General features: G+C 38.4%; 2 protein-coding genes across 2 annotated transcripts in view; one reads left to right on the forward strand and one right to left on the reverse strand.

The window, feature by feature from the left end:
- GRK4 (G protein-coupled receptor kinase 4) overlaps positions 1-131 on the reverse strand; it is a 178,461-nt gene extending 178,330 nt beyond the window's left edge. The window contains exon 1 of the mRNA XM_044682299.1: positions 67-131. Coding sequence (XP_044538234.1) covers positions 67-118 — 52 coding nt within the window. The 5' untranslated portion in view covers positions 119-131. The remainder of the gene's footprint in view (positions 1-66) is intronic.
- Positions 132-1,065: 934 nt separating this feature from the next.
- Positions 1,066-26,985, forward strand: part of NOP14 (NOP14 nucleolar protein) — a 53,905-nt gene continuing 27,985 nt past the window's right edge. Inside the window, exons 1-4 of the mRNA XM_044680755.1 lie at positions 1,066-1,336; positions 19,130-19,264; positions 19,936-20,077; positions 25,465-25,604. Coding sequence (XP_044536690.1) covers positions 1,157-1,336; positions 19,130-19,264; positions 19,936-20,077; positions 25,465-25,604 — 597 coding nt within the window. The 5' untranslated portion in view covers positions 1,066-1,156. The remainder of the gene's footprint in view (positions 1,337-19,129; positions 19,265-19,935; positions 20,078-25,464; positions 25,605-26,985) is intronic.

Genomic DNA, 26,985 nt, shown 5'->3' on the forward strand with positions numbered 1-26,985 from the left:
CCCCAGAGTCCGGTCCGCTGCAGATGGAGTTCCGCCACCTCGCAGCCCGCCCGCGGCCGCCCTCACCTTCCCGGGCTTTGAGCAGCACCGTGTTAGCCACGATGTTCTCAATCTCCATGATCAGCCGTCGCTGTCGCCGTCGCCGCCGCCGCCGCCGCCGCCGCTGGGGAGGAGCCGCAGCCTCCGAGGCGCATCTCTCTCCCGATGCCGGCGCCAGTCCCGGAGCGAGGCACTCCCACCGCGATCCCGGCGAGATGCGTCTCCGCCACCGCCGCCGATGCCTCAGCCGCCGCTGCCGCCGCCGCCCCGACTCTAGCGCTGGGGGGTTTCGGGAAGAAGACCCTTTCCCAACGCTGTTGCCTGCAGGCAGAAGAGGGGGGAACGCCGCGGCTGCTGCCGCCGCCGCTCGGCTGAGGGCCCGGAGCCGATGGGAAGGATAAGCTCGGCAGCGACGGATCACGGCTTTTTTGCCTTCGCGGCGGCTGCCTTCAGCGCCCCTGCCACTGCCGCCGCCGCCGCCTCTCCGGCTCTCCAGAGCCCCATAGTCCAAGCCGGGTACGCTCCCCAGGTCCGTCAAGTTCCGAATGCCTGTCCCATGGTTGCCGCCTCCTTCTCTCCCCTTCCTGGGGCGGGGCGCAAGAGACTGAGGCACCGCCTCCTCCTCCCCCAGGGCCTCGTAGGCCCACTCCGCCTCCGTTCCCTCTCAACAGCTCCTCCTCCGCGAGCGTCCAAAGGCTTCCTTTCTCTAGGGGAACGCCCAGCGCTGACCCCGCCCACTCAGTGACTGGAAGATGCGGCGGCACGTGCGCGCTGGGGACTACAACTACCCGAGGGCTATTCGGTGGCTAGAACAAGGAGATCCAAGAGGGAGGGGAGGAGAGATTCTATTGGGAGTTGTGGTCCCTTAGAGGGGGCCACAAAAGGGAGCGTTGCATGCTGGGACTTGTATGCCTTTAATAGACTCAGGACGCGACCTGATTAGCTCCGAGGCTCCGAGAGATCCGGGGAAGAGGTTCAAATTATCGCGAGAGTTGGTTGTCAGTGTCTCAGGCAGCGTGGCTGCGCACGTTATTGGTGCCGGTCATCCCCAACTCCCTTTGCTCTTGCTTTAAACCCTGCTCTTCTGGAAGTCTAGTCTGAAGGTTCTGCGTTTGCCATGGGCAAAGCCAGGGGGAAAGCCCTGGGGAACCAGGCAGGAACCCAGCGAGCCAAACCCCCTGCTAACTCTAACCCCTTCGAGGTGAAGATCAACCGGCAGAAGTTCCAGATCCTGGGAAGGAAAACCCGCCACGACGTGGGCCTGCCGGGTATATCTAGAGCTAAAGCCATCAAGAAGGTGAGGGCCCTGGCCGGGGAGTCCAGGTATAACCTCCCCCTCTCCAACCCTTCCCCCCACCCCCGGCGGTCCTTCCCCTGGCTTAGTTTGCCTATCTGTAAAATAACAGGGCTCTACGGGATGTCTGATTGGAAGAAAAGATCTAAAGACACCTGGGTGGACTCTCTTTGGAACATTGGACCAACCTTTTCAAATCTCATTTTTTAGCCTGATGCCACATTATTGTCCTTACTTGCCGTTTCTCAGTCATTGCACTTTTCTCCATCCTTGCCTCTCCCTCCTGCATCAACTATCTAGCTACAATCAATTCTGTGTATTGGTTTCAAGGCAGAAGAGGGTAAGCAATAGAGGTTAAGTGACTTGCCCAGGATCACACAACTAGGAAGTAGTATATTTGAATCCAGGGTCTCCTGGCTGCAGGCCTGGCCCTTAATCCACCAAGCCATCTAGCTGTCCCCCATACCCCTACAGCCTTAAAAGAGTTGCCTAGAGCACTGTGACTTGCCCAGGGTCACACAGAATCTGAGGCACAAGGAGATCATTCTTGAAGTTATACAGAGATGCCCAACACTTAAAAGGGCTCTCCTTTTTCTGGCCATATTTTATCAAGAGTTGTCTCAGGTAGCAATGCAACACAACTCAACAATATTTAAGGGTCTGCTGTGTGGGGAGTATTGTGCTTAGCCTTTAGAAATAAGAAAAAAGTTATTCCCCGGGAGAGGTTGCTGTGATAAAATGGAAAGAGCTTTGTGATGGAATCTTGGTTCTGCTTAAATTATATGACTTTAGGTGAGTCACCACCTCTTAGCCTCAGATTCCTCATATATAAAGTGAAAATGCCAATACTTACATGAGCTACCTAATGGGGCTATTCAAAAGATCAAATAATTGAATATGAAGCCTTTTGTAAACTGAAAAGTACAACATATGTAGGCTGTTATAATTGGGAGGGATAATAAAAATAGGTAAACAATCTGCCTAGAGTATCTCAGAATGAATAAAGGGATAGGGAAAGACAATGCCCTGAGAGATTCAGGGAGGGAAAGGAATTACTTTTAGCTGGAGGAATCAAGAAAAGGATGCTAACTTTAACCTCTTTTCCTTTGGATGAGCTTAATTCTTCAAAAGCCATTTCTTATGATAACTAATATTTACATAGCACTTGCTATATTCTAAGCTCTGTGTTGGGTGCTTTACAATTATTATCTCATTTGATTTTTTTTTTATAACAACCCAGGACAGTAGATACCATTCTTCTCCCCATTTTACAGACTAGGAAACTGAGGCAAACAGGCTAGCTTGTCCATGGTCTCATAGCTGTAAGATTAAGGCTGGATTTGAACTCAAGTCTTCCTGACTCCAGGACCAGTGCTTTATCTACTGTGTCCCCTAGTTAGTTCTTCACTACTATTCAATAATCCCTATGTTTATTTCTTTCTGATTCTTTAACTCATTCTCCATACTATTTCAAACTGCTTCTGCCTTCAAACCCACAGCTCTATTCTTATCCAAATTAACAGCAGACAACAAAAAGAATACTATAGCCAAAAATATTTACATTGATTTTCCAGATCGTGGGGGTGCCATCCTCCAGTTCCCCGTGATATGGAAGGGATACCTGTGTGTTCTTTCATTTCAATTTGTCCTCCCTGTTTCCCTGTCCTAAAAAACAACCTTTTAAAATCCTCAAAATACTAGCTTTTCTTTCTTCTCTTGTTCCTTCAGAATTTATACATGCCATGTCTAGCCTTAACATACATCCTCACCTTAGCTCCTTGTAATTTAGCTTCTATCATCTCTCCTTCTAAAGTTACTCTTTTAAGAGGACACTATCTCCTACTTAGCCGATGAGAATATCTCTTCCTCAGGCATAAAACTCATGATGAAACTATGCTCAGATCCTTCAAAACTTATTATCTACCAAAAAAAATACTAAGACAATATTAATAAAACTAAGTAAGACTTGGTATCTTAGCTTGACTTTCAGAGTTCTCCACAGCTAGTGTCTGAGGCAAGATTTGCACCTGAGTTTGGCTATCAGAGACCAACGTACTCCATAGGCCTTGCAGCCTATCTAAACCAAGTATACCTTTTATTGGACTTGATTCCAGGTCTTATGACTCCAGGGCATGTGTCTTTCCAATTTGATTGGATACTTTTTGATTTCTCTATTTAAAAACAAAGTAGATGGCCTAGAGACAACTGATCCAGTCAGGCTTGGAGGTTCCTTTCATTCCAAGACAGAACAAGTATCCGAACAAAGCCTTAATATGAGTGGGAAAGCAGAATAAAAAGACATTTAAATGGACCAGAAAGCTGAGACTTTAAAATAATCACCAATTTAGGTGATTATACTATGGGTTATTAGGCTAGAATGAATAAAGTGGTCAACAACTGGACATAAATCTCCAAACTTTTTTTGCTCAGCTTTCTCTTGTTTTCCCTTTTTCTGGGTAACTGTAATTGAATACATATTTGAACTGTAAATTATATTTTTCTCATCAGTAACTAACTATTCATATGCTTATAGGTAGTATACTTTTTCCACCTGTCTTTAGTCATATTGTTTTATTCCTGGAAAGCCCTCCCTTCCAAGTGTTGAAACTCTGTTGTTGCTCAGTCATTTCAGGCCTGTCTGACTGTTCATGATCCCATTTGAGGTTTTGTTGGCAAAGTTACTGGAGTGGTTTGCCATTTCTGTCTCCAGCTCATTTTACAGATGAGAAACCGAGGCAAAGAAAGTTAAGTGACTTGCCCGGGATCACACAGCTAGTCTGAGGGAATGTTTGAACTTGTGAAGGTGAATTTTTTGACACTAGGCCCAGTACTCTATCCACTGTGCCACCTAGCCACCCTGAGGTTGAAGTCCTGCCTCTCCTTCAAGACTCAGCTCAAGTGATAACTTTCTCCATAAAATCTTCTTTGAACCTTCCTTTTTTCCTTGTGGTTGGAACTAATCTTTGCCTAATCAGATCTCACTCATATTTGGTATTACTTTTGCATATATCTGTTATTCTAATTGTATACATCAATACTTTTCTTGCTAGATTATAAGCTTTGTAAAGATGGAGAATGACTTATTTCACATTGACTCTACTCCCAGCTTCTGGCACAGTGCTCTACTTTTTAGAAACTGCTTCATAAACATTGAACTGAATTGTTATTTTTCCTAAAAAATAACGTATTTTAACAGGGCATACAGTCTATTAACAAATAATCGGTCATTGCTTCTACCTTTCACCAAAAAAACTGAATTGCATTGTTGAAGATGGACTCATAGAAAGAGCTGCAGACAAAAAAGGTTTCTTTTAAGGAAACAGAACTGTCCATAAAAAATCAATTGGAGAGAATAGTAACATTGTACATTTATAACTATATTTTGTTGTTAGCTACGCCCTTCTCAACTTAGTACAAACTGGGATGCTGTATACTATGTGAGATTAAAATTAATATCCAATAATTGCAAGTATTATATTTTATAAGATTTATTAATAATCACTTGAAGTAGAAGAAATAAAAGGACAGAAGTAAAAGCCTGAGTAAAACCTGCTTTCCCAGCCGGGATCAGGGGAAAAGAGAGTGAGAGGGCCGAGCTACACAAAACTTATATCTTCCCTACCTTAGTATGTAAGGTGAGAAGGCACATGAGAAACTGGGATTTAAGAGTCCTGGGGAGCAAATCCTACCTACTTACACAACTTTAAGAGTTTAAATTTAGGTTTCTAAATATGAGAGGTTGCTAAATATGAGAGTTATAAAGTAATGTTGTGGTCGCAGAATATAAACTATTATAGCTTAAGACAAAATGACTTTTAGCAGCTTTTATTTACAAAGAGGAGGGAAGAGTGAAAGTGTAAATGTAGATGAAGAGATTCCTAACAAGCCTACCAGCCTTTTTCTCGTGAAGTCCTGATGGTGTCTTCTGCTAGAGAGAGTTAATCCTAGCTTCACAATACAAAATATGTATTTGACATAGGGCTAAAGACTAATCCTTTATAATTACGCTCTACTTTTCTTGCTCCTAAAATATGGACAAATTTAGAAAAGACCACTTTGGTAGATAAGAATCAGAACATGGTTTTATTTACATATTTGTAACATGATACTTGAAACATCAACATTTGGATATATGGATAGGAATCTTCTTAATTGACTATATATGTGTGTATCTTTAGCTTGCCCATCCCACTAGATTATAAACCATGTAAGAAAAGAGATTCTTTCTAATGTTCATTATAATCCTTATAACATCTAGTCTAGCATTGAATTCAATGGACTCTTAGTAAATATGGAAAATGATTGTGGGTTTTTGGAATGAGGACAGGAATGTGAATAGTGTTTTGTTGTTTATTTCCACACACAGAATGATCACATTAGAGTCCTATGCAGATAGACTTTTCTATATACATAGAACATGCAAAGAAAACTTTTTCTCTGTATCTGAAAAAATTGTTCAGTGTGATACACATATCAAAGAATAAGCTGGGTTTTTTCAGGCGTGGGGAGCAAAAAGGGCAAGAAAGATAAGAGTGGGTTTTTTTCCTTGGTTTTGGAGAGGTTTAAAGTGTAACTGAGATTGCTTTTATTTGTAACCTGGACTGCTGCAGCTAGACCTTCCTTTGCCTTTTGGAATGCCAATAGCAAGTAAGATTAATAAAGACCAGATGGTTCGAGAATATCATAATAGTTTGCAAAGATTCGTTACATAAGTCACTATTTTTTGTTATTCCCAGAGGGCTCAGAACTAAATAGAAACTGAATTATACTTTTAGCCTTGTAGGTGCGTCTTTAAGATCAAATAGGTAATAACATATTCCAAGAACCCGCCCCATATCCAATATATACACTGCAAGCACAGAGTAAGCGTACTAGATGATGTGAACACCAGGGCAGTGTGTTGTTATAATACTGAAAAATAAAACAAAAGAATGCAAGCTAAGGGGGTTAGAATTAAATTGTATTAGAAATTAGATTTTTTCTTGAAATTAGTTGAATGGGATAGAAGCAGAGAACATGGAAAACATTTTAAAAAGTATTATTTCTTTATCTCTTGTGGAAGTTAAAGATTCAAGACTAGAATAAACCATAGAAGATTAACTACCTGCCAAACAAAGCCTATCAGCAAGGCTGTGGTATTGAGACTTTTGAAGCTGAATTGGTTAACCTCCCTGGTGATTTGATGAAATCAAAGACTATAAACTGGATTTCAAAGTATAACATGTTTTGATAGGTCAGATTCAACTATGAATCAAAGATTTGTAGAAGTGGAAGAAATCTTAGCAGTCATCTAGTTCTCCTTTCCACGTGGGGCCTCCCTACAGGGAGCCTCATTGCTTCCCAGCACTCTCGCTTTGGAGTTAGCCTCTTGGTTTACCTGCATTTCCTTAGATCTTCAGCTGAGAAGTTCTTAGTCTATATCTCTGTTTATCACAGAGACATTAAAAGTTGTCTTTTCCCACCAGAATTCTGTTCCATTTAGTCAGCAATCAATAGTCATTTACTAAGCACCTATTGTTTATGAGACTGGGCTACAAGGACAAAAAAATGAAATAATCTTTACTCCTAGGAGCTTATATTCTAACAAGGGAAACAAGTATTTATATATAGCATAAATAAAAGTACATATACAACGTAGTTAAATACCTGGTAGTTTGGGGGTGTGGGGATGAGGTGGGATACTAGTAATTGTGATCAAGAAAAGCTTTGTGCATAAAGTTATAAGCTGCTTCTTATAGAAAGGGTGGTGGCAGGGCGTGGGGTTGAAAGGGATGTACTGCTGGGTAGCTCAGTGGATTGAGAGTCAGGCCTAGAGATGGGAGGTCCTAGATTCAAATTTGACCTCAGATACTTCCTAGCTGTGTGACCCTGGGCAAGTCACTTGACCCCCATTGCCTGCCCTTACCACTCTTCTGCTTTGGAGCCAATACATAATATTGACTCTAAGATGGAAGGTAAGGGTTTAAAAAAAAAAAAGAAACAAAGAAAGAGGGATTTGGTGAAGCCAAGGGAAGGAGAGTGTGGACTCAGGGCATGTGTAGTAGCCATTGCAAAGGCATTGAGGCAGGAGGTGGAATGTCATAGTGAGGAACAGAGAGATGGCCAAATTCAGTTGCAGAGTGTAGAAGATGGGTAGTAATGCCCTATAAGGCTAGAAGGAGGTTGGGACCTAATCTAGCCATTCTGAATAGCAATTTGGAACTGCCCGAGTTTTTGCTAAACTGTACCTACCTGTTGATCCAGAAGCCCTCAAAAAAAAAATGAAAAAAAGTTCTGTAAGTATAGGATGTTTATAGCAGATTGTTTAGTGGTGGCAAAAAACTCAGGTTTCCATCAGTTGGGGAATGAATTGCTGAACAAATTGTGGTACAGTAGGACCTTGTTTTATGCAAACTCAACACACTAGAATTTAGGTACGTGCATGGCAATGGAAGAAAATAAAGGCAGAAAAATATGTAAAATAAAAAATTTTTAATTACATGCTAAATCTATGCCATTTTCCCAAGTGGCATAAAGCCTTGCAGCATCTCGCCCAATCAAGCTCATTCTTGCTCTAAGAAGCATTAATGTGGGTCATTACATTAATTTGTGCCAAAAATTAGCTCCTGCAACAGTCTTTGTCTGAAGTTCTTGCTTGTAACAAGTCTTGTCTGAATCAGAGCAGTACTTTTCTTTGCTTCATTAACACTACAGTATTTATAAAAAATATGTGACAAGTATATATGAGAAATAATTATTAAATAATGGAGTTTGCTATTATGAGCCATTTTCAGCTTACATGAAAGGTCTTGGAATATATTAGTTGAATAAAATGAGGTCCTCCTATATATGTATATGATAGAATACTCTCGTGTAAAAAACAATGACAGGATGGCTTCAGAGAAATCCAAGAAAGGTTGTATAAATTCATGCTGAGTGGACTGAACTGAACCAGAACAATTTATACCATAACAACTTTAAAATCCCTGAGAACTCTAAGGTTTTGAAGGATTCATGATAAAAACCTGCTATCTATCTTCCTGCCTCAGGTCATTGACTCAAGATACATGAGACACAGAAATTTTGGACATAGCCAATGGAGGAGACATTTGTTTTGCTTGACTATGCGTGTGTGTTACAAGAGTTTCCTCCTCCTCCAGGAAGTTAGGAGGAAAAGAAAATACTGATTTGTTCACTGAAAAAAATACATTTAACAAAATGTAGAAAAAGAAACAGGTTTGGGCAAGGTTGTGAAGAAGAAGTGTTATATTTTATCCTAGAGGTATTAGGAAATTTATTTGAGCAAGAGAATCACACATGGTTAGATACCTAAGAAAATGTACAGGTTCCATCATCAACATCAGCATTAATAGACATTAAATGCCTGCTTTGTACAAGGTACTGTGTTTTTTTTCTACTTCTGAATCAATTATTCTTTAGTTTGCAATTGCAGCCTCTACTTAAAAAACCCGCTAACAAGTCTCAGACCCTACAAGGAGTAAAAACAACCCCATTCCTCACTCCCTGGGGGATGTCGGGGTTGACTCCACCAGTAGTCAAAAAAGTCATAGACACGGGGGGCAGCTGGGTGGCTCAGTAAATTGAGATCCAGGCCTAGAGATGGGAGGTCCTAGGTTCAAACCAGGTCTCAGCACTTCCCAGCTGTGTAACCCTGGGCAAGTCACTTGACCCCCATTGCCCACCCTTATTACTCTTCTGCCTTGGAACCAATACGTAGTATTGATTCTATGGTAGAAGGTAAGGGTTTAAAAAAAAAAAAAAGATTGATACTAAGCATCACTTCCAAGGAAGAAGAGGTACCCTTCTCTTTGGTGGCATGGGCAAAGGACTTAAAAATGCCAACAAATTTTCTTAAGGAAGCTATTAGAAGACCTTCAGTTAAGGTGTCTAAATGAATGGTGGCAGAGGAGACCATCTCTCATACTTGCTTTCCAGCAAAGATCCAAAAATAGTGCCAGATGAAATAATGATCAAGAAATTCAAAAAGAAAGTGTAGTTGACTGTGTCTACCAGGAGCACACAAAAAGACAGAGAGAAACCTAAAAACACTAGGAAAAAAGCCTACCAAAAAAGCCTGCATGAATACAGGCAACATGAACTAGAGATAATCCAGTACTCTTCTTGGAGGTCGGACATTGGAGTGCTTTGAGGATACTTCAGGTTAATCAGAAACCCACTATGCTACAGTTAAAAACTTGGACTGGGAGCCATTAGTATGGATTTGGAGTATCCCCCCATGGCTTCAGAAATCCATAGCACTCTGAATTAAATTGAGCCAAAGGGATGATACATAACATTCTGACCCTTAACAATCATAAGGGGAGGGGGGTCCATAAACTACTAGCACTCTAAGGGCAAACCCTAGGAGAAGGTGAAAACCAGCTATAGGAGGGGAGGCAATTATCATTAGAGCCAAAGAAGGCCTAATCTCCTTACCAGAGAGAGTGAGACTAAGAGAACCTTGAAGCCCCAACCCAGTGTAGGAACTAAGACCAGGGAAGTAAGAGTAAACAGAAGAAGGTGCTGATCACAATAAAGAAATACTGTGAATCACAAGACTTCCAAGCTGCCAGTCCAGAAAAATAATAATTTCACAACTTTAAACAGAACCTTCATAAAAATTGACTTGACCTCAAATACTACAAAAGTGTCTGGAAGAAAAACAAGAAAAAAAATTATAAATGTGGATTACTGGTTTAGAATAGAATGTAGTAAATTTAACTCACGTGAGCAATTGCCTAAAAATGAGAAGAGACCAAATAGAAATCAGTGGCTTCATGAGACAAAAAGAAATATTAGACCAAAGTCCAAGGTTTAAAAAAATTGAGAATTAAGTACCTACTATCAGAAACAAGTGACCTGAAAAACAAGTCAAGGAGAAAGAACTGTAAGAATCATTAGACTCCCTCAATACCTTGACCCTCCCCTCTTTCACCACCAAAATAACTCAACTGGATATCATATTTCAAGTTTTAAATGAAACTGTCCAAGTATATTAGAACCAGAAAGCCAACTGAAAATATAAAGAATTTCCCAGTCACTTCCTGAAAGAAACTTAAAAACTTCCAGAAACATCCTAGCCACAATCCAAACGTCCAAGTCAAAGAAGAAATATACTGCAAGAAGCCAAAAGAAAGAGTTGAAGAACCAAGGAACCATAAGATTATACAACTTGGGGGCAGCTGTGTGGCTCAGTGGATTGAGAACCAGGCCTAGAGACAGGAGGTCCTAGGTTCAAATCTGGCCTCAGACACTTCCCAGCAGTGTGACCCTGGGCAAGTCACTTAACCCCCATTGCCTAGCCCTTAACACTCTTCTGCCTTGAAGCCAACATATACAGTATTGACTCTGAGACAGAAGGTAAGGGTTTTATTTAAAAAAAAAAACCAAGATTATACAATTTGTAGCAACTATTATATAGAAAAGAGGAAACTTTGAAATACTCTGTTCTCAAAGGCAAATGGTAAAGATTTATCTACAATAATTTAACTCACAAAAGTTAAGTGTAATGCCAGAGTGGGAAAAAGTAGTCTTTGAATGGAATCAAAGACTATTTTTTTTTTAACTTTTAATTTTTTTAAAAACCTTTTCTTTCCATCTTAAAATCAATACTATGCATTGGTTCCAAGGCAAAAGAGCAGTAAGGGCTAGGTAATGGGGTTTAAGTGACTTGCTCAGGGTCACATAACTTGGAAGTGTCTGAGTCTAAATTTGAACTCAAGACCTCCTATTTCAGGGCCTGGCTCAATCTACTGAGCTACCTTCCTGACCTCAGAATCAAAGCCTTCCAAACATTCCTGATAAAAATTGTTGTGCTTAATAGCAATTTTTGTATTGCAAATATAGGAATCAAAAGAAACCTTGAAAGGAAAATAGTTTAACAAAATGAAAGGGCTAAATTATGATCACACACTTGCATTCTGATAATTGGGTGAGAAGAAATAAAGGTGCTTTAGGTTTCTTCAAGGTTCATGGAGGGAGTTAAGACAAACAGAATGGGGATGTAATTTTTTTTTATAGTTTTAAGAAAAGGAAGAAGGCTAAGCTTAACTATTTCTCCTAATCAGAATGTATGAGGAGAAGGTCATACAAACTTGGGAGAAGTGTGCACCATAAAGGTCATACTTCCCTGAACTAGACAAAGGACAGTGGAATAATCTTAGAGTTTAGTTTAGAAATAAAGTAAACTCGTCAGGGGAACAGGTAGGGAAAGGAAAAGGGGATGTTTTAAGAGGCAAGATCATGTCTAGAAGAAAATCTAATACATAAAATAAAAAGAACCTGTGATTAGAGAAAGCAAGAGTCCTGGAATGGAAGGAAATAATTTCTGTTCTTTCAGTAGGCTGGATCACATGTTATTGACTTTCATCTAAAGATTTCAGTGCAAACTTAAGCACATTTTCTTCTATTCTCTGTTTTGTATGGGGAACACATAGCTAATGTGGAGTGTTTTTTTTTTTTTTTTTTTTTTTTTTTGCTTGTCTCTACATATTTTTAATGAGTTATATTTTTATTGCCTTCACTGATAGAAGGGATGAGGGGAAAGAATTTGGAGCTGAAAAGTAAGTTAAATTTAACCAGTTGAAAACAAAGGAATGCCTGGGAGTCTATCCTTAAAAATTTTGATAAACTTTCTCATAGCATGCTATGTCATTTTGTTCCTTTAGCCAAGGACACAGGGAGGTGGTCACAGTAGAAAGACTCGACCTGTGATTTTCTTGGTTCAGGGATCTTAGTGAGGAATGCTACCGATGAAGGTCAGCACTTCTCCAATTCAGAGTCTTTGAGTTGCCTGGGGTCCTTAGAGCTCTAGTAATTGGGCAAAGTCACATAGCCAGGATGTTTGAGAGACAGGACTTGAACCCAGGTCTTTCAGACTTTAAAGCCCACTCTCCAGCTATCTCTCTATGTCTGGGCTATGCTGGTTCCCATCTGGTGAGTTGAAACAAAATTTGTGATTTTTAAGGGGGCTTCTTCTCCTTAGATCCAGTCATTGCCCCTTTATGAACATGTCAGACCACCTCAGTCAACCTGTTAGAATGTTTTATTTTTATAAACTTTGTCTAGTATTCAGTCACATCAGCTCAGCTCTGTTTATTCTCATCACATTATATTCTCCTTTAATCTTTAGTTAAGACAATTAGTATCATGAATGTGCAGGCCTTTGTTTTAGGAAGTCACATCAGTGGGTGAAAAAGGAATCTTTTGTACTATTGCTCTTTTTCAAATATGCTATAACCATGAACCACAATTATAGGCTCTTGAACATTCTTCAAAATCAAAAGTCTTATGTGCTAAGGGTCATTTGTATTCAATTATTCATGTTGTTTCTTGTAGGGAAGTCAAAGCAAGATACTACCTTTTTGACCTTGGGAAAATCTCTAGGCCTCCTGCTCCCTCATCTGTAAAATGAGGGGGTTGGGCTAGGTGATCTCTCAAATCCCTTCCTTTCTAAATCCTGTATTCCAATGGAGGTCAGTAGGAAGAATATAAGATGACCAGGGCCCCTTTAGATGGCATAAAATGAACATATAATGGAGAGAATTTGACATTGTTGTGGCATTGCCTTTGCATTGTGAATGTCTCTAAGGAGAATCTGTGTGACTCAAGAATACATAAAGCTTAACATAATGCATATTTCCCACAAACAGTTATAGTGCCTATTCTAGAATTCTATTCCAAATGTGACTGGGTGGTCCATCACTTGAATGTATTAGTCCCATCAAAATTTTAAGATGTATTTTATGGAAAAAGACAATGCTTGAAAAAAATAACCATTTGAAATTGTGCTGACCTATGTATCAAAGTTGCTATTCAGTATTTCCAGCTATTTGTTTCCAAGGATTACTCTTCTCTTTATCACCACTTCTCTCCTTTTGATTGTCTCAAACATAACCACACTGATGATACATACTCACTGCATAAATTTCCTAAGCCATATCCAGGTTTATAAAACAGTTAAAATTACAAGCCCCACCCTTTTAATATTACTGCACAGTAAATTCTCAATTTCCTTCTTTATTCCTTTTCCAAACAATATTGTTAATTTGAATATGTACAATGTAAGTATATAAAAAGGAGTAGATAAGATGCATAGACCAGAAGGAAAAGGTGGAGGAGAGGGCTCCTAGAAATCTTGGTCAAGCCATTCATTGCCAGCTGGCCAGCCTCTAGAAAGAAATTGCAGAACTCTTGGGTTTTGAGAGCTTTTATTCTCAGAAGATATACTTTAATTTTTATCCTTTACAAAGGCATTAACTAATTTCTAAGCTTTATTGAAAGTGCTGAGACTTTATCACAGGAATATTTATTGGTTTATTTCCATCCTTTCTAGATGGTGTAGAGAGTAAATGGGCTGGTTTTATTAAAAGTATTATAGCTGAAGTACCATATTCATATACATTCACATTTTGGGAAGAAATCAAGAAAAATGTTTTCCTCACATAATTCCTCCCTGAACAGATTTTTTTCTTCTTCCTTTGAAACATCAACCACTGCTGGCACTATAGACTCTAAGTGGAATGTACTTTGACCTTGCCAGGGCTAGACAAAATGTTAAAGGAACAGCTGACTTTTTGCCCTTTTTGCCATTATTTGTTCTAGAGATGGAAAGAAAACCAGAACCTAGTTAATACTTCTCTACCTTCTTCTTGCTTAATTACAACCTACCTATTCTTTTTTTTTCTTTCTTTTTTTTTCTTTAGGATATTTTTCCCTGGTTACATGATTCATGATTCCCTTTCCTTGCCCCCTCCCAGAGCTGACAAGCAATTCCACTGGTTCAAAACCTATTTCCATATTATTCATATTTGCAGTAGAGTGATCCTTCAACATCAAAACCCTAATTACATCCCTATTGCACTTCGTGGTCAATCCTATGTTTTCTTCTGCATTTCTGCTCCCACAGTTCTTTCTCTAGATGTGGATAGCGTCTTTCTCATAAGTTCCTCTGGATTTTCTTGATCATTGCATTGCTGCTCATAGAAAAAGTCTGTTACATTCAATTGTGTCATAATATATCTGTCTCTGTGTACAATGTTCTCCTGGTTCTGCTCCTTTTACTCTGCATCAATTTTTGGAGGTCATTCCAGTTAACATGGAATTCCTCCAGTTCATCATTCTTTTAAACACAATAGTATTCCATCACCATCAGATACCACAATTTGTTCAGTCATTCCTCAATCGAAGGACATTTATCTCATTTTCCAAATTTTTTGCCACTACACAGAGCACAGTTATGAATATTTTCATACAAGTCTTTTTCCTTATTATTTCTTTTGGGTACAAACCCAGCAGTGGTATGGTTGGGTCAAAGGGCAGGCATTCTTTTAAAGCCCTTTGGGCATAGTTCCATATTGCCCTTCAGAATGGTTGGACCAATTCACAACTCCATCAGTAATGTATTAGTGTCCCAATTTTGTCACATCCCCTCTAACATTTATCATTTTCCTCTGCTGCCATATTGGCCAGTCAGCTAGGTATGTTTTTTTTTTTTTAACCATTACCTTCCATCTTAGAATCAATACTGTATTGGTTCCAAGGCAGAGGAGTGGTAGGGGCTAGGCAGTGAAGTTAAGTGACTTGCCCAGAGTCACGCAGCTAGGAAGTGTCTGAGGTCAGATTTGAACCCAGGACCTCCCATCTCTGGGCCTCGAGCTCAATCCACTGAGTCACCTAGCTGCCCTCAACCTACCCATTCTTATCTGTTTTCTGAGAGAGGAAGAGAGAGAGAGAAAGAGTGAGGGAGAGAGAGAGAGAGAGAGAAGAGCGCAAGAGAGCGCACACGCAAGCCTTTTGGGAAAATTCAACCAGACTTTAGAAAGGAGCTGGGGCTAAAGAACTTACCTTGTCTTTTTTACTTTGGGCCAAAGATAGTTAATCCTAAAAGTTGATTTGGGGGAGAGGGAGGAATATTAGCCTATTTTCACAAATTCATATGTTGTCTCACTACTGCTAAGCATTTTTCAAGAATAAGTGAAATTGATGAAGAAAGAGGGAAAAGTTAAGATCTCAAATCCAAATAACTTTTCCACTGATTGCTTTGTAACTATGGGTGAGCCACTATTCTTTACTAAATGGAAGGGGGAATCTCAAAGATTAATCAAGGCTGCCAAGGCAATGGATCCAAGACCTACATGTTCAAATAATTATCTGATCCCACCTCCGAACACTCCTTTTTAGACTGAAGTAAGGAGAATTAAAATGAAAAAGATTGGGAGAAGAGCTTTCTAAGTATAGTGAACCATTATCCATCTTTAATTATCATCAAGTTAATTTCAGAGTCATTTGTACCTACAATAACATATTACTTAATGTATATTATCATTTGTAAAGTTGCATTTTTAACTAATTGGTCTCTATATATTTTCTATAATGTAGCCTGCAAATTATAGAGCTACATCTGAGCTTGGAATCCAGAAGATCTGAGTTCAAATGTGGCCTCAGACACTTATTAGTTGTCTGACCCTGGGCAAGTCTTCTTCTATCACTTTTAACACTTTATCACTTCTATCACTTTTCCTTAAATGTAAAATGAGGATGATAATAATAGCATTTTCTTCTTAGGGTCATTGTGAGGATCAAATATGATAATAATTTGTAAAGCAAAGTTATTGTTATGCATTTCACTTATGTAATAATTATAGGTATAAATATAATAGAAATATTCAGTTTTGAGGATCCATCTTTTTTTCCAGCATGGGTAGTCTCTTCATTTTTGCAAATCAAAGTCCCTCTGTACCTAGGAGACAGTTGTCTTCATGAGTTGTTGTGGCCAAAAAACTCATTCCCCTTAGCCAGGATTCTGTTTATGAGTTTTTCCAAACTTAAAAAGATTGGGACCATATGAGAAACTTTTCTAGATTGGTGTTGGACTTGCCAGAGCTTGAATTACATTGGCAAATCCTCAAAAAACCCATCTCTTTACCCATATGTGGCTTTGAAAAAGGCATTTTGGAGGGGATAATCTCTTGGAAAATAATGCGTGGGTCTTACAATAATCATGTTACTTTTTAGGAGTCAGAAGAGATGTTAGAGGCCATCATGTCCACCACACTATCTCATTTAACAGATGAGGTCATCATAGAGTCTTAGAGTTAAGAGGGATCTCCAAGGTTATATATTCTACACTATATCCAGGAGATGATCAAACCTTTTATTAAAGATTTCTAATGAGCAAGAGCCCACAACCTCCCAATGCAGCCCACTGATTTTTGGATAGTTTTAGTTGTTAAGAGGTTTTTCTTATATTAGATTTAAATTTACCTCTTCTTAATTAGCCTGTTGTTCCTAGCTCTGCCCTTTGGGGCCAAGTAGGAAAAAAAGGTCTAATTCCTGCTCCACATATCAGCTTTTCAAATATTTGAATACCATTATCTTTGCCCCTGAAGGCTTCTTTTCTCATTCCTAAACATATCCAATTTCTTCCGCTTATATTGCAATTTCAAGATGCATCTCCATGTTGGTTGCCTCCTTCTGGACACTCTTTCTTGTTAGTTTCCTTCCTAAAATATGACTCCCTAAATTGAACACAATACTCTAGATGTGATCTGACTAAGGCAGAGTACAGCAGGACTATCACTTCCCCCACATAACATTTCTCATAATGCAGCCATATTGCACTGTTGATTGTTGAGTTTGTACTGCACTAAAACCCTAAAATCTTTTTCTCACAGTGGTTTTCTAGCCATGACTCTGCCATCTTTAATTCAACCATTCAGAAAGCATTTTACTAACGTGCTTACCATATGACAAGTAACATCCCGGGTGCTTGATATACAAAACCAAGCAGTCCCTTCTGTTATACTTGTGGGAGGGGAGGCAAAATATTATACAAAAAGACAATACAGGGGACAGATAGGTGGCTCAGTGGATTGAGGACCAGGCCTAGAGACAGGTTCAAATCTGACCTCAGAAACTTCCTAGCTGTGTGACCCTGGGCAAGTCACTTAACCCCCAATGCCTAGCCTTTACCACTCTTCTGCCTTAGAGCCAATATACAGTATTGATTCTAAGATGGAAGGTAAGGGTTTTTAAAAAAAAAGACAATACAAAAACATACATGTGAGCTAGGGGTTCTGTAGATCAGAAGTAAAACAGAAGACTTATTCAAGCATGAGGAACCATCTATGCAAATGCATGGAGGTAGTTGGAATACCATGTCTGAGGAATAGCAAGTAGACCTGTTTGGCAGAAACCTAGTTCCTGATGGACTATGTATATTTGGCCAGAAAGATTAGCTTGAGCTGGATGAAAGGTTTAAAGTGCTGAATAGAAGACTTATCCTAGAAGCCATAGGGAGCTACTGGAGCTTCTTGAATAGGGGAATTTCATGGTCAGACATGTGCTTTAGGAATATTATGTTAGCAACTGAAAAGAGGATTGGCTGGAAATGGGAAGACTAATTTAGAAGATTTTTGTAGTATTACAGGTTAGAGGTAAGGAGGGCCTCAATTAAGGTTCTTGTTCATTCACACTTGTAAAAATTATTTTAACACCCAAATGGAATAGAGCACCAAGCCTGGAGTTGGGAGGACCTGGGTTCAGATGTGGTGTCAGACACTCCTAGCTGTGTGACCCTGGGGGCATCACTTAACCCCATTTACCTAGCCTTTGCCCTTCTATCTTAAGATTTGTTTTTAAGAGAAAAGGTAAAGATTTAAAAAAAAAGACAACTTGACATTTATCTGTTAACTTTTATCTTATTAGATTCCAGACAGTATTCAAGTCTATCAAAATCTTTTGGTTTCTGACATTCTAGATCAGTTATCTAGTGCCTTAGCCATCTCTTTTAGCTTTAGGTCATCCATCTGTAAGGGCTTCCTCAATGAGAATATGAACTCTTTGAGAGCTGAGATTAGCTGCTTGTATCCTCATTTATTAGCACAATGCTTTATATGTGATTAATAAGTGCTTTATTCTTTCATTCATCTGCAAATTTGATAAATATTCCAGTAATACCTTTATCTGAATGATTGATAAAACTGGCACAAGGCCAAACATAGTTTGTCTGTCTGTCCTCAGCATGTATAAAAGTCAAGTGAACGTGTAATCAGTATTGTTTTTCTGTGTGTTTATTGTCAAAGTAATCTACTTTTAGTTTTAATAGGCCATATGTGAGAGCAGCCTATATTTGGACGAATACGGTAAATTTCTTTTCTCCCTTTATCATTGAAGGGATCTAGACTTATTCCATTTTTCCAAATAAAGCAAGCCTAATGTAAACACATTACTAGTTTCAGTTGCCACAGCTGAAAAAGCAGTTCAGTATATTTGGCTTGTCTACTTCATGGTTCACCCTTCCTCTCTTTAACCCTGTGAGCATCCCACTGACAAAACTGTCTAATTTGTTGATTTCTTTTCCTAACAGTGGAGTACCAGTGGTTCATTTCCCCCCACTTAAAAAATACTGGCATTGATCTTGAGAGACACATTAATATACTGAAAGAATCACTGGATTCAGAGTCAGAAAATCTGGGTTTCAGCACCAAACTAGTGCTGCCCAGTTAAGTGGTTCAGTGTCTATATGCTAGTCATTTACTTTCTCACATTCTCTGCTTCCTCATCTGTTTAATGGGGATAATAACACTGTGTACCTTAAAGACTAGTTCTATAGCTCAAAGGAAATTGTGTATGTAACTCACTAAACAAATAATCATCTAGGAGCAGCCTTATTTGAACTCTATTATAAGAATGGTAAGAAAACCTGAATGCTAAGAGTCAGATTGTACCTTGCAGCACACGTTATTTTAACTGGTCTTTGAAAGTTGTTAATTTGCTTTGTGTTTTGTTTTTCAGCGTACACAAACCCTGCTAAAAGAGTACAAAGAAAGGGACAAGTCTAATGTATTTACAGATAAACGCTTTGGGGAATACAATGCTAAAATAAGTCCAGAGGAAAAGATGATGAAGAGGTTTGCTCTAGAACGACAGGTATGGAAAATAAGTATTGTAGGAGACGCTTGGGTTGATGTTTGAGGGTTTGGTTTTTAGTTCTGGTATTTTATTTCAGAGCTGCTATTTTATATAACCAGTGAAAATAGCCTGTTTTTCCCCATTATCCATTATGTGTGCTTACCACTTAAAGCATTTCATTATCCCAGGGCTGTGACTAGCTACCTCATATTTGTTAGCTCCTATTTTTCTAGGGCCCTAAAAGAAAGAAGCTTAGTAAATATTAATTGAATGGATAAATGTCCTACCCAAAACAAATGTCATCTCTGCCTACTGGCTATTTTGGATCATTTGCTACCTTGTCATTGGCTGGAACTATATAGTTCATGGTGACATGCCTAAAACTATTGAGTGGACTTGATTCTTGGAGTAGACATGTGCTTTAAAAATGGTTACTGATTTTCCATTAAAATAAAAATTCCTCTTCTCTTTGTAATAATATTTCTGAGGAGTTACTTTATTGTCCAAAAACACATTTGTCCACTGGTTGGAGAAAGAAGGACATGGAACAGAAAACTTGTAAAAAAAAAAAAACCAAAACATGTAATTATGAAAAGTAAAAGTATTTGTTATTATTTGGTTGAATAAACTTTGGAGACTGTTATGGAAAATATTAGGTAACTAATTAATGCTAATTTCTGTTCTTCTAGCGTAACAATGAAAAGAAAAGCATTTATAATCTCAATGAAGATGAAGAATTAACTCATTATGGCCAGTCTTTGGCAGATATTGAAAAATTTAATGACATTGTTGATAGTGACAGTGATACTGAAGAAAGAGGAATGTTATCTGGTAAGAATAATAGAAATATTATCACTTTATTCTAAGTTTTCTTCATATGAAAAGGATCTGCTCTTGTGCTTTTCTTTCTATTACTAAAAGTAAATTGAAAACTAGAAAAAACATTGATGAGCAAAAAAGGTAAGTTGACAAGTAATTATATTCATAGGTCTGCAAGGGACCTGTTAGACAACTAGCCTCATTCTTTCATTTTATAGATGAAAGAAATGATGACACCCCCCCCCCCAAAGTAGTCCCCAAGGTCAAGGCCAGACTTGGAATAAACTATATATACTGTTTAACATTTTTACAAATGACTTGATAATAAACACAGGTAGTAGTTACCATAGGTTTAAATTACTGATAGGCAAGAAATTAACAATTTCTAAATGACAAAGTCCTATACCTTAGGTGAAAAAAAATCATTCCTCAACTTCAAATTGGGGAAGGCAATTAGAAGTTATTCTTCAAGAAAATAACTTGTGGTTTTAATGTAAATCACATCATCATCATAATTATCTGTAGTAGTTTCATTCTCCATTGAAATATTCCTTCACTGCTGCATTATGATATAGAAACAACTCAGGATTCTTATAAATCAGGGATTGGCAAACTATGGCCTTAGGGCCAGATCCAATCCTACCCCCTGTCTTATGTGGTCTATAAGCTCAGGATAGTGTTTTCATTTTTAAATAAAGTTCCAAAAATCATTCTTATCTTGCAGGCCGTACAAAAACAGATAGTGGACTAGATTTGACCATCAGACTATAATTTGCTGACCCTTGTAATAGACTATTCCATAGAAAACTTAAAGAATAGGTCTTTTGATAATATATTGTGTCTGCTTCCTGAGAACTAGCCTAGCTGACTTCAGAAGATTCATCAAAAGATTGACCACCAAACAATACATCTTTTTGGCCATAGCAACTAATGAAGGGTGTTTACCAGTGGGGTGGAAGTGCTATGGTCTATATCAGTGTTGGCAAACTTTTTAGAGACAGAGTGCTGGGCCCTGCCCCATCCCACCCCCAAGACCATGTACCATGCTCGCTCCTCTCCCCAAAAGATCGTGTGCCTTGCCCTTCCCCCCCATCAAGTGTTGGGTGTACCTGGTTCCCTCCCTCTTTACCCCATACCGGAGAGGGAGGAAGCACTCCCATTGGGCTGCTGGGTGGGTGAAGTGAGGAATGTCCTCAGCAAGTGTAGAGGGGGGAGGGGAGTGGCCTGAGCTCTCTGCTCTCCTCCAACTCTGCCACCTGTGAGCTACCCACCTTACCTCCTGTGCGTTCCCATTGGGCTGCTGGGCAGAGGGGTGGGAGATGTTAAAAAAATGTCTTCAGGTATGATGGAGGAAAGGGAGCAGCTTCGCTCAAGTCCCTCAGCCTTTCTAGTAAGGAATTCAGGGGGAAAGGAAGAGGCAGCCATGTGTCCACAGAGAGTGCTTTTTATATCATCTTCGGCACCTGTGCTATAGGTTCGCCATTACTGGTCTATATCCATATGAGGGACTACCTAGCCCTTACAAAATAACCATTCCTTTCAAGTAATAACAATTACATGGCACTTTTCATCTTTGTGTACTTTGATTTACTAACCAACTTAAGAACAGATTCTTTGAGAAGTGATGCCAGTCTGTTTGTTTTTTTTTTTAAATAATGAAACCTAAGAAATTTAATGTTTTGCTTTCCTTTATAAAAAGGAATTAGAAATCAGGTCTTCCTACATCCTCAGGCCTCTTTGGAAATTACAGTAATGTAATTAGGGATTGGATTTTGGTTTTCATTGACTTTAGGTCAGAGTTTGTCAGCTTTTGCAACATCTTAAGAATAAATACAAAAGGTGTAATTTGGGGGGAATTTGTCACTCCTTTCCTTAAACATATGGAAACCCAAGAAATATAAAATATGTAATTGCCCTTTGATATTTGGTTAAACCATTGGGGGAAAAAGCTTTAGGAACTGAAGCAACACATAGTTTAAAACCAGCTGTTCTGTATAAGAACACTGGGAGGTAAAAAGCATGACTCTTAGACAACATTGTTGTCAAATTATTCTGCCAGATGCTGGGTGATTTTTAAAGAGAAATGGTCACCACTTTATTTTTCCTTTCTCTTCTCAACTTTACATTGTTTCACATCATGTTGTGGGTAATTAACAATAAACTTCATTACTTTCATCCTGCATTTGGCCTGTCTGATTTACTGCTGAAGAAGTTTCCTCCATCCCCATTCTGTGCCTTTTTATATAGTAATCTAGAATACTAGTCTAATGGTAATAAAAATATGCTCCTGTTCCTTATAATTTTGTTTGACAAATAAGTTGCTTTTATTTTTTTAGTAGTAGATTCACCTCCTCTCTGATTTTTATAGTTGAAGTTATACACAAAACAATTGGTCTCGCATTTTCCAAAACTTAAGCCTCATGATTTCTGACATTGATCTGAACCCCTAGCCTAGATGTTTTGGGAAATATTGAGTGGAGTTTATTATACCAGTCATTTAATTATGTGAAAATGAGATGGGAGGCATGTAATTTTTGCAGATTGATTTAAAAAAAAACATTTGGGATATGTATAAATAAAAAACATGGCAAAACTTTCTACATTGAATCTTTCCATAGTCTTATATCTCAATTAAAAAACAATTTAACTGATAAAAGGGGAAGGAAAAAAGTAGAAACAGAAATAACAAACAAAAAAAATTTACATCAATTATAGAATTTTGTGGATATCTGAAATTTTACTAGAATTAAATAATTTCCGTGTGGATTATTTGTTGTCTTTTGTAGAACTAGGAATTTTGGCAACATACAGCTTGTATTGTATGTGTTCATTTATGTTATGTCAATTGAATGTCTTGGAATGTTTAACCTTGCCTAATTTTCCCCATCTGGTGTCTTGAAGGGTTGTTTAACATCCAATGCCCTCCAGACAAAATCATAACTATCCTAGCATCTGCCAACAAAGTTAAAGATCAGAACATTCCTATATCTTGTACCCCTGAATGATAATGACTCATTCACTTGGTCCACTCTAGACACTTTAGCCTAATTGGAGCCTTCAAGGCAACTTCTGACAACTTAGCTTTGCTGGACTTGCAATCAGAAGAGCTGGGGATTCATGGTCCACCTCTGACATTTAGCATGAACATGTCTCCCAAACTTACTGAGATTCATTTTCCTCATCTATAAGATTGCGTTTTAAAATTCCTGTTAGTGCATCTACCTCACCAGGAGCATTATGATCTAAAATGTCAATCTATGCAAATCTTAAAACATTTTTTATTGTAAGGAAGATGTACCTGGGTCAGGAGTATTTCTCTCTTAACAGTCATTGTTATACTATCAGGCCCTTCTTCCAATCATTTTGGAGCTTTTTATCTGTGAAGCAGCAGTATTTTCCTAGGTGAAGAACAGAGAAAACTGATTATAGCTGAATTAGTTTGAGAAAGAAAAGTCCAGAGAGCACTAGATTTAGTATCAGAAGATCTGAATTTGAATCCTGGCTTTGCTGCTTACTATTTATGTGCCGTTAAGAAAACAAATTCCTCTCTCTGGGCCTCAGTTTACTTAACTGGAAAAGAGATTAGACTAAAATAATCCCTAAGGATCTTTCCAGTTCTTAATTCCACAATCTTGATAACTTGAAAAAAATTTAGAAATCTTTCAGAATTACTACATTTTGTTTATTTCAAGAGTGTTTGGCAAGGTATTTTTTTCTTTAAAAAAAAGCTAATAGACATATAATGAGTACCTCTTCAGTACTTGGAAGCACATATTAATATGAGTTATAACTTAACTCTGAATATAAAGAATGGAAGGAGTAGTAGAACACCTACTTAGAAGACCTAAGGCCAAATGTTAATTCTACCATTTACTGGCTGTATGACCCGGAGCAGATTGCTTCATCTCGCTAAGATTCAGTTTCCCTCCCTGTAAAATAGGAACAATACTTGTATGAACAAACCTCACAGCAGTTTCATGAGGCACAAATGAGAAGAAGTGTTAAGAAAAATGCTTTGTAGTTAAAGTGCTAAAAAAAAGTTAGCTGCTAAGTATAAAACAAAACTTTGTTAAGCAATGTATTGGTCTCTCCAAAATAGCTTGTCATTTGGAATCTAGCTCCCCAACTAATTGAATATCCATTTAAAAAATATTTCTTTAAGTCTTTTACATTAGTCTTAACTAAAAGGTATTTATAAAATCAGCCATTGGAAAAAATAGAGAAACTCAACTTTGTCCATGAATGAATGAGTGGATGATGAACACCTCTTAAATGTTTACTCTGTGCTAGTTGCTGGCCACGAGACCAGAAAAGCAAGACAGCCCTTGTTCTCTAGGAGCTAATGTTCTAATTGAGAGAGAAAACATCTCTAAGAGAATTCAACTTTGAAGCGAGTTAAAAAGCCTTATATGGTCCTTAAGATTGAACTTCTGGGTAAATAATAAGGCCTGTTCATTTTGGCACAAAACAAGACAGATAGGAAGGACCAATGATCTACCATTTTACTGAATGGATTATAGCTGAAGGCACCCTACTCTTTGAAGTGCATTGAGTGGCCATCTGTGTCCTGCAGCCAGCGCCATTCCAGACCCATCACTGGAAGGAAGAGATGTAGGCTCAAGGATTGGCATCTGAGGAATAATACACGCGCTCTTTCTCTCTCTCTCTCTCTCTCTCTCTCTCTCTCTCTGGCTCTCTCTCTCTCTTTCTCTCTCTCTCTTCCCCCACCCCCACTCTAATTTTAAAAAATACTTTAAATGCAATGAGGGTGGGTGAGATTTCCTTAGTTTATATAATGGATGTTTTTGTAAAGTTAAGTATAAATTAAATCATAGCTGAAATGCACCAAAGGAACATTTTAAAAGAACCTTAAGCTGAATCCTATACTATGGATCATAATCCCTGAATATAGAATTTATGAATATAAATATTTACATGATTCAAGGTGACTATTTTCTAGTTATAGAGCAGAAAGATAAAACACTAAATCAAGTATAATTCTAGAGCTTGAAGTTGATATCTTTTTCTTCTATCTCTTCTAGCTTTCCTTCCTTTTTAAAATAAATCCCTGATTTCAATTTATTTCCTTCTGTTTTGCTTCTTTCTCCCCAAAAGCTGATTTCAGGGGGGGGGGAGATAATACTGGTAATTGAGGGTTCTAATGATAGGGTTAAGTTTCAATGCATTGGATTTGCCTGAAGACTCAGATGTAACATTTGATAAGTGCCATTATGTGTATTTCATGTTCAAGATGGTCTGTGTGCATTTTTTACTTGAATGTGGAATTACTCAGTTCTTCTTATGACTACTCTAGGAGAAATGTTGGCAAAGTATTGTAATAAAACACTCCCAAACAATGACTGTGGTTCATGTTAGTTCTCACCACTGTTTTTCTGCAGCTGAGTTAACTGCTTCCCATTTTGGAGGAGGTGGTGGGCTCCTTCGTAAGAAAACCTCTGAACCTGGAGAGGAAGAAGAGAAGCCCAAGTCACGCAAAGAACTTATTGAAGAACTCATTGCCAAATCAAAGCAAGAGAAGGTGAGTTTGTGTTGTTAGCATGAAACAACTTAGTAATAATGGAAATAAATACATCATGTAAAGGCAGACAGAAGGATTGTGTGTGTGTGACTTGATTACATTTGGACTGTGTTTAAACTTTTTAAAATATAGTTTAAAAAGAATTACTTTTAAATATAGATATTTTGTAGGGAAAAAAAAAGTTTTGCCTTGTTCTGACATAAAAATGACTCTGTGTTCCCAAAGGCTTTGCTAGTGGGGAAGTAAGCTCTGGAGAGTTCTACTATTCTGGAAAAAGCTTTGATTATGCCCCGATAACAGATCAGATCTGTTTTCCATCAGACCTACAAAGATAATTAGACATGTATGTGACCAGTAGGTTGACCACTTGGGGATAAATCAGCTTTCTTTGTTTTACTGCTCTAAGACTCAGTTTCCCTTCTATAAAATAGGAATGATACTTGTATGACCAACTTCATGGAGGTAGCTAGGTGGCATAGTAGATAGAGTGCTGGTCCTGGAGCCAGAAAGACTCGTCTTCCTGAATTAAAATTTGGCCTCAGACACTCACTAGTTTTGTGACCCTCAACAAATCACTTAATTTTGTTTGCCTCAGTTTCCTCATCTATAAAAATGAACTGAAGAAGAAAATGGCAAACCCTTCCTCTACCTACACCAAAAATTCCCAAATAGGGTCAAAAAGGGACTCAACAACAGCAATAAAGATCTACTTCATGGCATTTTTATGAAGTGCAGATGAGAGAAGGGTTGAAACAAAGAAGAATGAACCATGGTCTTCCATTCTGTGCAACTTCCTATTTCTGCAGTGATGGCAGCAGACAGGAGGGAAAGGAAGCATAGAGCAGTAAGCATCATACTGATTTTAGACCAGTGACCACCAAATAAACATATGCCCAAAGGCATCTAATCATATCACTCTTGACATGCTTTCTAAAAACAAAACCAAACAAAGGAAGGAAGTTGCAATTAAGTAGAAGAATGGCTCATGGGTGCTCATTGGATAGGCATAGGAAGGAGTTGACTAAGTAGATTTTATCAAGTCAACCAGATGCAACAACATTCTTTCAGGAGACACTTGATCATCATGTATATGATACTAATTAGTAGGAGCAAAATATCTATCACGAAAATAATGACAACCTGTGCACATTCATCAGTTGGTGAGGTTAAAATATTATAGAAACTTTCTTAAAAATTGACCTACATGCCTGAAATCCTGAAGTTTTGTGAGAGTCATCTCAACTTGAGTCAAGTTGATAGCATTAGTGAGGAGCAAGTAAGCTTTGACAAATGGTGTTTCAGTAACGAACCCCATCTTGACTGTCTTGCAATTAACTGAAGAATATTAAGATCCAATTGTACCTATTGCTTACAAGAAAAA

The sequence above is a fragment of the Gracilinanus agilis genome, chromosome 6, assembly GCF_016433145.1.
Source record: "Gracilinanus agilis isolate LMUSP501 chromosome 6, AgileGrace, whole genome shotgun sequence".
Taxonomy (NCBI): domain Eukaryota; kingdom Metazoa; phylum Chordata; class Mammalia; order Didelphimorphia; family Didelphidae; genus Gracilinanus; species Gracilinanus agilis.